The sequence below is a fragment of the Cynoglossus semilaevis genome, chromosome Z (genome assembly GCF_000523025.1).
Source record: "Cynoglossus semilaevis isolate Cse_v1.0 chromosome Z, Cse_v1.0, whole genome shotgun sequence".
Taxonomy (NCBI): Eukaryota; Metazoa; Chordata; class Actinopteri; order Pleuronectiformes; family Cynoglossidae; genus Cynoglossus; species Cynoglossus semilaevis.
This window is the reverse complement of record NC_024328.1, coordinates 18892779-18904692: the sequence shown is the minus strand read 5'-3', so window position 1 is coordinate 18904692 and position 11914 is coordinate 18892779. Positions and strand designations below refer to the sequence as shown.

At 38.0% G+C, this 11914-nt stretch overlaps 1 protein-coding gene across 2 annotated transcripts; it reads left to right on the top strand.

Annotated features, from left to right (window-relative positions):
• Positions 1-2180: 2180 nt before the first annotated feature.
• On the top strand, positions 2181-5895 carry ido1 (indoleamine 2,3-dioxygenase 1). Of its 2 annotated transcripts, none has more exons than XM_025053284.1 (10): positions 2181-2596; positions 3016-3111; positions 3230-3319; positions 3408-3526; positions 3646-3660; positions 3755-3854; positions 4796-4913; positions 5009-5060; positions 5164-5312; positions 5413-5895. In XM_025053284.1, the coding sequence occupies exons 1-10, from the start codon at positions 2504-2506 to the stop codon at positions 5817-5819; spliced, it is 1239 nt and encodes a 412-aa protein (XP_024909052.1). In that variant the 5' UTR covers positions 2181-2503; the 3' UTR covers positions 5820-5895. The 2 variants fall into 2 exon arrangements, with proteins under 2 accessions (XP_024909052.1, XP_008334986.1); XM_008336764.3 differs by having other exon boundaries at positions 2184-2596; positions 3200-3319.
• The last annotated feature ends 6019 nt before the right edge of the window (positions 5896-11914 follow it).

Sequence of the window (11914 nt, the reverse complement as noted above, 5' to 3'; positions counted from 1 at the left end):
CCATCTCTTCTTCTCTAATCTCTTTCTCTGCACACTCTCCTGGATCTCCTCATTCCACCACTAGGTCTCTTTGTCCTCCTTTCTCTGCCCAGAGGACATACCTAGCACCTTCCTACCTGTCTCCCTCATCACTGCAGCTGTAGTCTCCCAATCATCTGGGAATATCTCAACACTACCCAGAACTGCCCTTACTTCCTTCCTGAAGTCTTCACAACATGTCTCTTTCCTTAGTTTCCACCACTTGATCTTCTGCTCTGTCTTCACTCTCTTCCTTTTTGTCACCTCCATCGTCATTTTACACACTACCATCCGATGTTGTTTGGCTACACTCTCACCTGCCACCACCTTACAGTCTCTAATCTCCCTCAGATTACATCTTCTACATAGAATATAATCTATCTGTGTGGACCTGCCTCCACTCTTGTAAGTCACCCTATGTTCCTCTTTCTTTTGGAAATATGTGTTTACCACAGCCATTTCCATTCTCTTTGCAAAATCTACCACTGCCTGTCCTTCTACGTTTCTCTCCCTAACACCAAACCTGCCTATCACTTCCTCATCTCCTCTGTTCCCTTCCCCTACATGACCATTAAGGTCTGCTCCAATCACCACTCTCTCTCTCCTGGGGATACTCTCTACCATCCAACCCAGCTCCTTCCAGAACTTCTCCTTTTCTTCTAACTCACAGCCGACCTATGGGGCATAACCACTAACAACATTAATCATCACTCCTTCTATTTCTACCTTCACACACATCAACCTGTCTGACTCTCGTTTCACCTCCACTACATTTCTTGCATATTCTTCTTTAGGATCACCTCCTGGGCAAGATGAAATCCTGGTTAGGGCGGTTGGTACCTTCCAGTGGACTCACTACCCGCAGGAAGGTTCAGGGGGGTTGGCACGGTGCAATGTGATTTGTGTGGCAGTCATAGAGACTGCTGCCCCGTGACCCGGTAATGGATAAGTGTACGAAAATGGATGGATGGATGAATAACTGTATGTTACAACACATTAGCCCCACACAAGAATTTCTGTGTATGAACTATGTGGTATTGCACATGTCCAATAAAAAGCATGAGAGTCCTGCATTGGCCTTCAAACAATGAAGTAATCTCCATGTAACTGGTGCACTGCAGGTTGCATTGATGAAACGTGTTTTATTTTTTTAAATTCTGCAATACTCCTGCTGTCCCACAAGGTGGAGGTAACAGTTCACCTTTCTTTAAATGTTGCTTTTGCTCTGATAACAGAGCAATGAACCAACCAATAATCTACATCAACCTTAAAACGTAGCAAATACGTAATATGTATAATTTTGATACATAAAGTAAAATAGTCTTAGATAATCAAAAATACTTTGGAAGAAAAATGCACAAAAATTATGAGGGCTTCTTAAACTATGGGCTGTAGGTGCCTAGTGGTTGTCGGAGGGATTGCAAGTTGATCACTGTGACTGAGACTGTGTTATACAGCAGTGGTTCTCAAATTGTGGTACACGTACCACCAGTGGGAAAAATCATATTTTCACATTTACATTTTCAGTTGAATAAATCTGAAACATACCACAATGCACAATTAATACAACATTTAGAAAAAATGTGTAGCTACTTGTGCGATTATGAAATAGGATGTCTGGTCTTTTTAATTATTTACTTTATTTATTTTTTTGCTGCAATACAAGTCTGTTGCTCACATAAGCACAGGCATCATAGGATCACTTGCAAGTTGAACGTGGAACGAGCAGGGGAATTCTAATGTTGGTCATTATGGTGGTACTCAGAGAGATCAATGAGTATAAAAAGTTTGAGAACCACTGTTATACAGCATTAGTCAAAAGTACTAAAGCACACGATATCATTTTAAAATATGTCAATTTTAATTTAAATGTTGCGGTAACATATAGCATATATAACATATATTGTGTTTGTATATATATATATATATATATATATATATATATAGCTTGTTGTCATTCTACTGATGGAAGCACAGCTTTTAGAAATGTTTGGTCAATGCACAATAAATACAATAAATACAAAAACAATCAGTAGATCTTTATATATTTATTAATTCAATTTTAAATTTCAAGTCTTTCATCTTTTTGACCAAACCTTGTTTATATGACTAATTGTATCATGCACCTTAACTTCTGGTGCATATATTCGAAATACTCATCTGACTGTGGTGAGAGCTTTCTTTATCCTTTGTACCCATCTGTGTCATAACCATGTCTACACTGACCGGTCATATATGTATATCTAACATCAGTGCTCTGAGGTCTTTTCTTTTCGTTGTAAAGATAAGCTCTATAACAGGGTCCTTTCTTTTAACCTGTATCTGACCAAGTGGTAATGTGGTAAATGTTTGTCTAGCAGGGATTGAGTATTAGAGTACAAAAGGGCAAAGGAGAGGAATCTCTGGATCTGAGTTTAGACACATCATAAAAACACCAACTTGAACACTGCAGACATTCATTCACTTGCTGCTGACCAGTGTCAATATGACTGCTGCTGGAACAAACCCTGACACTGCTTTCTCTTTGGACTCCTATCATGTGTCTGAAGAGCTTGGCTTCATCCTTCCTCAACCTTTGGTAGGTTAAATGGATCACTTTAACCTTACACCATTTTTTAGTTATATATATATATATATATATATATATATATAAAACAAAGAAATGCTGTCAAAACTAAAATATCATTATCAACTAATATTATAAAGTTTGGTTGCAGATTAATCAATGGGATTTTTCTAATCTATGCAATATAGACCGTTTTACCTACTTTGCCCCTACCTTTTCATCACCCAGAGCCAGGTTACATAATAATAATGTTTGTACAAAGTCACAAGTTAAACTTTAAGTCAAACTTAAAGTCTTTTAAAGTTCACTATTATAGCTTGATTTATGGACATAAAAGATTATGTTTTTGCAACTTAGTCATTCCGACCAGAAGATTGTCATAAAATAAAATAAAATAAAATAAAATAATTTTACATTAATTATGTTAATAGAAAGAGCTTCCACCTTACTATCAACCATGGATGGACATCGCTTTGCGAGTCCCAGAGCTCCTGGAGGCTCACCAGCTGCGGGATCACATAAACAAAGCAAGTAGAAGGAACATCTTGACAACAATGTTTAGTACATATATGTTTGTGGAGCAGGGCTTAAGTGCTTCCTAGTTTCTGTGTTCAGATGCCACTGCTATGTAGCAGCTTTCTGCAGAAACACCGAGAGTTGAGGTTAGCACACCTGGCCCTGGGGGTGATGACCATGGGCTACGTTTGGCAGGAAGGAGAGAAAGACACAGTTGAGGTAAGTTCATCAGAGGAAGCTGCTACAAATTTCTGTTACAAAATCAAATGTACTAAAGTAATATTCAATCGCACAATAAACCCTAAAGATACTCCCACGGAACCTGGCTGTTCCGTACTGGGAGGTATCGCAATTATTGGGACTTCCACCTATTCTCACACACGCTGATGCAGCATTGGCCAACTGGAAGAAAAAAGATCCTGAAGGGTGAGATTATGTAAAGTTGTACCTAAAATAATTTAGAAACATTTATTTTTTCTACATATTTAAGGATTTACATAAAAACACGTACAAATCTCTTTTATGTGGCAACTTTCCTGCTCCAGGCCTTTTGATATGAAGTAAGTCTGCTTTCATTCCTATTCAATTACTAGAAATATACAGTAAAACACTCAGATAAATGCAGAAAGATGTTGTTTTACTTGTATTTCGAAGCAACCTGGAGCTTCTCCTCACCCTCCCAGGTGACGACAGCATTCAGGGTTTCTTCTTGGTGACCCTGCTGGTGGAGCTCGCAGCAGTTCCTGCTCTAAGGGTAAAAACAAACAAATAAGTTAGAATAAGTTGTGATGGCACAATTTTTTGGTCATTCTGTTTACATTTAACTAAAACCTGTGACAAAGTCTAAAGTCCTAGTTCTCTGGAGGCCATTGATCTGTGTGCAGTGCTCTATCAGGTTTACTTAGTCTTTACTATTAGAGAATGTGCAGTTGCGTTTGTTGTGGTGGTTAAATATTAACACATTCCAAAAAAGTATATTCCCACAAAAAGTCAGTTTGTGAAATGATACTGCATTTCGATTATTACTGGTCAATGCATTTATAGAAATTCTATATTATATATCTCATGTCAAAATTGTACAATAATATATACTTGGTTGGCACCTGAAACAAATAATGTGTTTTTTAGGGTGATTGATTGATTTTACTATGGAGGTAAAATCTTACACTTCGCACTATAATCAAACTCTGATTATAGAAAAAAATCAACTCTGCATTGATTATAAATATTGTTGGTTCTTGAATGCAACAACTTTAATGATTGGTACATTATCCATGCAGTACTACTTCTGAATGCTGCATCACTCTGAGGCCCAATCAAAATGCTCTCATTGGTTAACCCTCATGATGTCATCAGTCCTAAGCCAGTAACAATCAACACTCAACCATGGTTTGTCTGCATGTCTGTATTCAAAGTCAGTAAACAACAGACTTCCAAAATTATTTTAATATTATTAAAAACCATGTTCACCACAACACCATTACACAGCCTGCACCATTCTTTTATAGCAATTTTAAACAATTGCCTATGTTATTTTCCTCTGGCCTCAATGTGAGAAACTGATGATAATTTCAACATTCATAATTTCAACTGACTTGGTCATTTTCAGACCTCTAGACTCTGTTTTTAGCTTGGTTTTAGCTAGAAATATCCAGAAAATTTCACTAAGACTTTTTATCTGGACTTCTGGTGTAGAACATTCCTACAGTAATTAAGAGTGTAAGGAGCGGGGACTGTGAGGCTCTGGCCAGAGCCCTGGAGGTCATCAGCCAGTCGCTGCAGGACATGACAGATGCACTAAAGCTAATTCATGGTAGTCACTCACATATTCAGTGGACAGTGGGTGTGTTGGCATTTGCCCAAATGCAGTAAAACTTTTGTCTTGACCTCTTGAATTTGTTTTTCAAGATTACGTGAATCCTTCTGTCTTCTATGGCACCATCAGGATCTACCTGTCTGGGTATACAGCTTCTTTTCTTTTGTTGTTCTTGTGGCATAGCTAATATATACCTCATATAAATGGCCTAATTATAAAACTTGGTCTTGTTTATGTCACATTGCAGTTGGAAAGACAACCCTATCATGCCCAACGGTTTGATTTATGAAGGTGTCCAGACAGCAGCCATGGAGTTTTCTGGGGGAAGCGCTGCACAGAGCAGTTTGCTTCACTGCTTTGATGAACTTCTGGGAGTTCGTCATGTCAAAAGCAGTGGTATGATGGATGTTTTATTTGCTCTAAATCAATATGTCAAACCAGAGGTTGAACATGAATAAACTTGAATAAACTGACTTTAGTAAAATTGTAATTTCAGGTAGATTTCTAACCCGTATGAGAAACTATATGCCTCCTGTTCACAAGGAGCTTATCCAGGATATTTCCATGCAGCCATCGCTCAGGGATTTTGTCCAGCAACAGGCCTGCGAGAAGCTAAGTCTTGCTTTTCACCACTGTGTCACAAAACTATTACATTTTCGCAGCTACCACATCAATGTTGTCAGCCGCTTCATCACCGTGCCTTCTGCCCGTGCCCGACAACTCCGTGAGCAGAGGCCGGATGGCAAGTCGAATATTAGCAAAGCGCCCATTGGACTGGAGGAGAGGGGCACCGGAGGATCAAGTGTCATTAGCTTTCTTAAAACTGTTAGAGATCAAACAAAAAGCGTCTTCCTTCTGCCTACGCCGAGCAGAGACAAGTCCAAAACCAACCTCCAGCATTAAGGACACACACATCACAGAGTTTTGTTTGTGGAATTGCAGTTGGTAACAAGCAGAAATAAAGTGGTCCTGCATATGAGTTTTCTTCCCTTTTTTTGGCGTATTTTAGTTTATGTTTTTGTAATTAACCTAGGGTGTGAAAACGCAGTTACATTCAATCGTTTGCATCAATTGCTTTCATTTTATCCATCAGTGATCGTTCTAACATTAACCTTTGATGATATGAAAGCGTTCATTAGGATCACTTTCCAGAAACACAGGGAGATTGAAAGAGAAGGATCAGATGCAAAATAAGCAGCAGATCCTGGCAGTCCAGGATCAGGGCCGAAATATCCAGCAGCTCAGCAGAAACAAGCCTATTGGGGTGAAGAAAGGACCCATCCAAGTTCTGCTGAATTTTGCATTAATTTATTGAAACATCAGATTCATCTAAGACGACATGTATGATCTCTTGGCCTGCTTTCAAACTTTTGCTCTGATCAAGTCATGCCGCTTTAATAGACATTGTGAGCAGTTAAGAAAATAATTGTTTGTATTACAAAAAATATATTATAGTTTCTGAATTTTTTTTACTGTTACTTAATAAAAACCTTTTTTCTACCTGTCCTGATCTATTGGTTAAAGGTCAAACATGATATTTTATTACAGTAGAAAAGGCATATTAACCAACAAAGTGCAAATGTGCAAATGAGAAACACCAGAAAGAGTGATGGGAGGAAGATACATTGTTTTATAATGCAAGTCTGCTGCAGCGTCTCACTGGAGTTGCTCTTTTATTGCATTCTTCTTTTTGACTGTAGGATGTGGCTAATTATTACAGAATCAATCATAAACAGAAGCATCCAGCATTGTATTATTATTATATTATTTATTATTTTATTTATAAATCTCCTTAAGAGACACAAACGTTACCTAAATCCAAATATAGACTGCACTCAAACCTCTCTTGTTGTCTAAGGAATTCAAACACACATTATTGCTCCCAGCAAAAAGTGAACCCAAAATGGCTGATCTCAAACTTCCAGAATCATGTACCAAGGTATTAAGACTGGTTCCAGGACCACATACTAATATATGAGAAACTTCAGTTAACCAGTGTTCTTCACGCTGGTCTCCTGGAGAAAGTCATTCTATGATCGTTGTATGATCCTTTATCATCTACCTAAAAGGCAAAACATTCATAAAAATGAAAAAATAAAAAACGTTTTTTTACAAAAATGAACAATTGGATAAAGATAAATAACAAGGAAACATAATCTGCATTAAAACATTATATTCATGTAAGGTTTTTATATCAAAACCATTTCTGTTTATTCCTTGTGTCAAAATATAAAAATATCCTAGATCTGCACCCTCATACAAATAAAGTACAGTACTATTAAAACCACTACACTTTAACAAAGCATGCAAAATTCTGACCAAGAGGACATTTCACCTTACTGTTTTCTTCTAACATGACGGAACAATGTATCACCTTTTGCATTCACTGATGGGTGATGAAAATTCTCACCAAGCCAAAATCTTTCTCACAGTGTTAACACGTTGGAACCTGACGTTCATGGAAAAATAAATAGTACTCCTTTGTAGCTTCTCTAAGTCTTGAGTGCTGCTTCACAATGGGGTTTTCATGTCAGGGCACAAAGCACAATGTAGTGCAGAGATGCATTACTTATTAAGAGGGGTTACCTCAGCTGTCCTGCCATCCTCCTTCAGCCCATATCCAGCCATCACATGCCCCATATGCTACACCTTCTGGATTAAGATTGTGGAAACTCGGCAGCCATGAAGAGATGGATTGTGTCATGAATGACTCACTCTGTGTCATGTTCACCTTTGCTGCTGAACTCCACTGGTGTTTCATTACAAAAACAAACCTTAGATTGATCAGATAAGACAGATGATGTGGCAATTAGGCCCGACAATTTGCTCCGAAACTGAACAATTGACCTTATCTTGTAATCACACACTGTAGAGCAGAAAACTGGGGAAGAGCAGAAAAATAATTCCAGATTTTTCTTTAGGATTAGCTATTTCATATACTTGACTAAACAATAAATGGTGGAATTAGAATTACAGGAGACCCAAGGTGACCAGGTTGAGGTGAGCTGATACTGCGTACGGATGCACGACATTGGGTGACGTGGTGGACCAGCACAAACACAAGGCGGTGATCTGATTAGAGCACCCTTTCACAGCCAAAGAAAATAATCCCCTTCCTTATTGCCTGACTCCCTGACAACCTGGGCAGTAAACAAAGGCCGTCTCTAAGGATGTCTTCATTGTGTGGTCGAAGATTTTTAGCATGGTGTATCACAACAGTGGCTGGTTTCAGTGCAGGTCTTATTGTCTGCAGGCTAATTCATGGGTCCACCCACAGTGAATGACTGTTGAATTATTATTATTATTATTTCATAAGATTTATATGCAGACGAAAGAAAAAAAAATTGGAATAAGAAAAACATCTTATGTTACATACAGAATTATATTGTCTTTATTTAGTGCATCCTGCAAATAGTGAGTTAGATTCAATTAAGCAGCTTTTGTTTTTATTTACTGACTTAATAGCTACAGTAAGGGATTTTGGATTAGTGTTGACATAATGGTACTGAGAACATCACTGTATACAGAAGATCATTGTGGTTGCTCACACTACAACTTCAGAGACATCCAAAACAGTTCACAGCTCAATAAAGTCTTGGTTCACTATCACTATAGATGTGTCTCTCAGTGATGTAGTGAATCCAGCTTCTGACGGCATTGATCACGTGGCTGTGACCAAACAAATCCAGGCTGGACACGGTGCTTCTGAAGCATGTTATGGTTTTTTTACTCATGTGTTGGATCTTCATCACTCCCTGAGTTTGTTTCTTCCAGCTTCTGGTATTTCTAGTGTTCCCTGTGTGTCCTGGTGGCAGTCACTGCTCAGCTCTGTTCTGTTTACTCTTCATAAATAAACTTATCCTGTATTTGGGCACTGTCTTTAAATCCTATGTGACAGTTAAAAAAGTTTTAATTATCTGGCAGTTCATCTAAAAATTAAAATCTGATTTTGTTTTGGACAAACCTAAAATGACGGTCAAGTAACTGTGTGCATGTTTTGTCCGATAAAATACTGAATAGCCTTTATTAATGTATACCAAAAATATCATCTACAAACATAATTAATGAAATAAGTGTGTGAATTTGACATAACATTAATACCATAATGTTGAATATTGCATGTGGGGCAAAGGTCACCTGGAGTCTATTTTCTTAACAAATTGACTGGAACATCCATATTCCATTTATCAGAGGCATCAGGATCACAGGCGTGAGTTCTGCTGTCAGAGAGACCATCGGATGTCTGTGCCTTGCTGGTTAACCACAGGATATCCTGGATTCTGTTCTTTCAAAGTGAATTTATGATGCAACAATTCACCTAGAGCCAAGCAAAGCTGAGACGTTTTCTCACCCTGTGAATGAACAGTTCCAATGTCGATGACCAGGCCACGATTTTGTTTGGCATGGACATGGCAGGCGTAGCTGGGAATTCTGGGCTGGGTGTAGAAACATTAGGTGATGCAGAATTGTTTTTTTTTTTTCTTCTCTTTTTCAGCTCATCTTGAATCGACTATCTACATCAAACATCTGTCCATACACCCAGAGGTAATTCAGGTCTTCGTACACTCAATCAATCACACATGTCCCAACACTCATTTATATTACAGCCGACGTCTGCTCATGTAATATTATTATTTCCTCAATATGTTTTTATTTTTTGCCCAGATTGTCAATCATGACATGAAATCTGTTCTTCAATAAATACACTTCCAAAAGAATTAATAAAATAAATGACAACACATTTACATGTTATAATAACATGAGTACATGAGAGACATAGAAACATGCATATTCATATCCAGAGCCAATGTAGAATCATCATTTATGTTAACTAGTAATTTCACTATCCTTTTAAACAAAAGGTGAACATTTGATATCTTTGCATGATTTATTTCATGTCAAGGTGTGAGAGAAAGTGTAAGAATTTTTTACGCTGTGCATTATTTAATCTGCAGTAAGTCTCCCTTTTCACTTTGCTTAATTTAGTTTTACGTTCAAAGTTTGAATATAATATATTTTTTAAGGCCGTTTTTAGAAAGGTATCATTTAAAAAAGAAAGAAACAAAAGCCAAGTATTTTCCTCTTCACTGTTAACAGTTGCCACCACCGCTGTGTTGCAGTGATTTCTGCAAGTGTGTAACATTAATAGGTCTCATCTCATTTAATCTGATCTGATCAACATTAGAACAAGTAATTAGATTCAGTCTACACTGGTGTTCATCTGTTCTTCTGAACCTCAGATATAACCAGCAGACCTTTACTGGTAATAACTGTCACTTTTAATTTGCATGACTATGGTACAGTTTAGGATCCATGAACCAAATGATGAACCACCCAGATATGTGAAAATTCTAGTGAAAGAAAATAATGATTTGGATTTTTTTTTATGTAAACTTTTAAACAAGCTTTTTTAAACAAGCTTTTAGATTGACACAAATCTGACAAAGATGATGAAGAACCTGAAAAACCTCAGGGCTCAGGGTGTTTATTGTACAACGTCTGCTGCCTTTTCTCTGCTGCTGCTTACTGGAAAACACCAATGTTTTGCCAGGAACTTGAGCCCACACTAAATGGTTTTCTGTGCGAAAGCAACAACTGCGAGATCCTTGGTCACACCTCCTGTGACGACCGGTTACAAATTACCACCGTCAATCTGGTCCTCCACCCACCTCTCCAAGTCTTTAAACATTTTCTCACATCGACGTACTCAGGTGCGGGACATTTTGTGGCCTGTTACAGCAGGTTAGAGACTCCTGATGTAGTCATTCTTGCAGCAGCATTATCACTTCCTCCCAGCTGAGCCGACTGAAACACTGAGCCACATGAAAAGAGGGGAAGACAGGCCACTTTGTTCGCTGCCAGCTTCAAATGTTGCTTTTACAGGTGTAGCGTTACTGTTATTGCCAATGCTAATGATCAATGTGACGTCACAGGTTTTACAGGAAAGCACTCGTCATGTCACTGCCTTTCTTCTTCCAGGGAAAAACTTTTCATCAGTGTGACACAGCTTAATGGAACACGCTGCATTTTATAGTCCAGCTGCTCTCTCTCTCTCTCTCTCTCACACACACACCTGATTGAGAATTTCATCACAGTATCACAGACCGAAGGATAAACTTTGACCTAAACATGTTTTATCTCAGCACTGAAGTCGGAACAAGTAAATGTCATTTTTCTGTTCTTAGAGCTTCAGGCTGCAACATTTATCAGGCTTTGTTGCAAAATTCAAATTATTTTAACCAGGTTTGTTCCAGTGTGTAAAGGGAAACCAGCAGCTTGTACCTCTTCATTTCATCTTCAGCCTGAATGGACAAACCAAACACTGTCAACAGAACATATGACGAAAATCCAAAGCATCTTTGTAAGTGTGTTTGTGTCTGTCTTTCATTCCAGTTGGTGTACAACTGGATTGATTGTTGTTGTTGTTGTACTGTTCTTCTAATAGATGATCACAGCTGAGCTTGTGATCAGTCACTAATAACCGGTAGTGTTGACAATACGACCAATCAGCTAAACATAGCTAAGATATATTCAATTTAAAAAATCCATTTCAAACTCCACACCTTGCCCCGTAATACATGGTAGTGCACAGAATGCTCAGACACTAATGCTGTTATTGTAGAGATGTAGTACAGAGGTCACATTTCATTGTTTGCAGTAGTGTGCTGTGTCACAATGACAAGTAAACTAAAATAATTTGTTGTCAATAGTACAGGGGTAAACTAACTAAGCTAACTTACTGACACCTGGCTTACTGTTACTTCTCCTTCATTTCAATGGTCTATATCAGGGGTGCCCAACGAGTAATCTACTATCTAGGATCTACTATACTCTCAAAGGGAGTGTTGGTATATCCTGAGCAATTACATTTAAAGAAAACTAAAAAATTACAAATGATAGATTTAATTATATCGGCTAATCACTAGAGCTAAAGGAAGGACTATAGAAGTATTGAGTTAGACGGTATTGTGCCATACAACTACAGCCATTTAATCAAA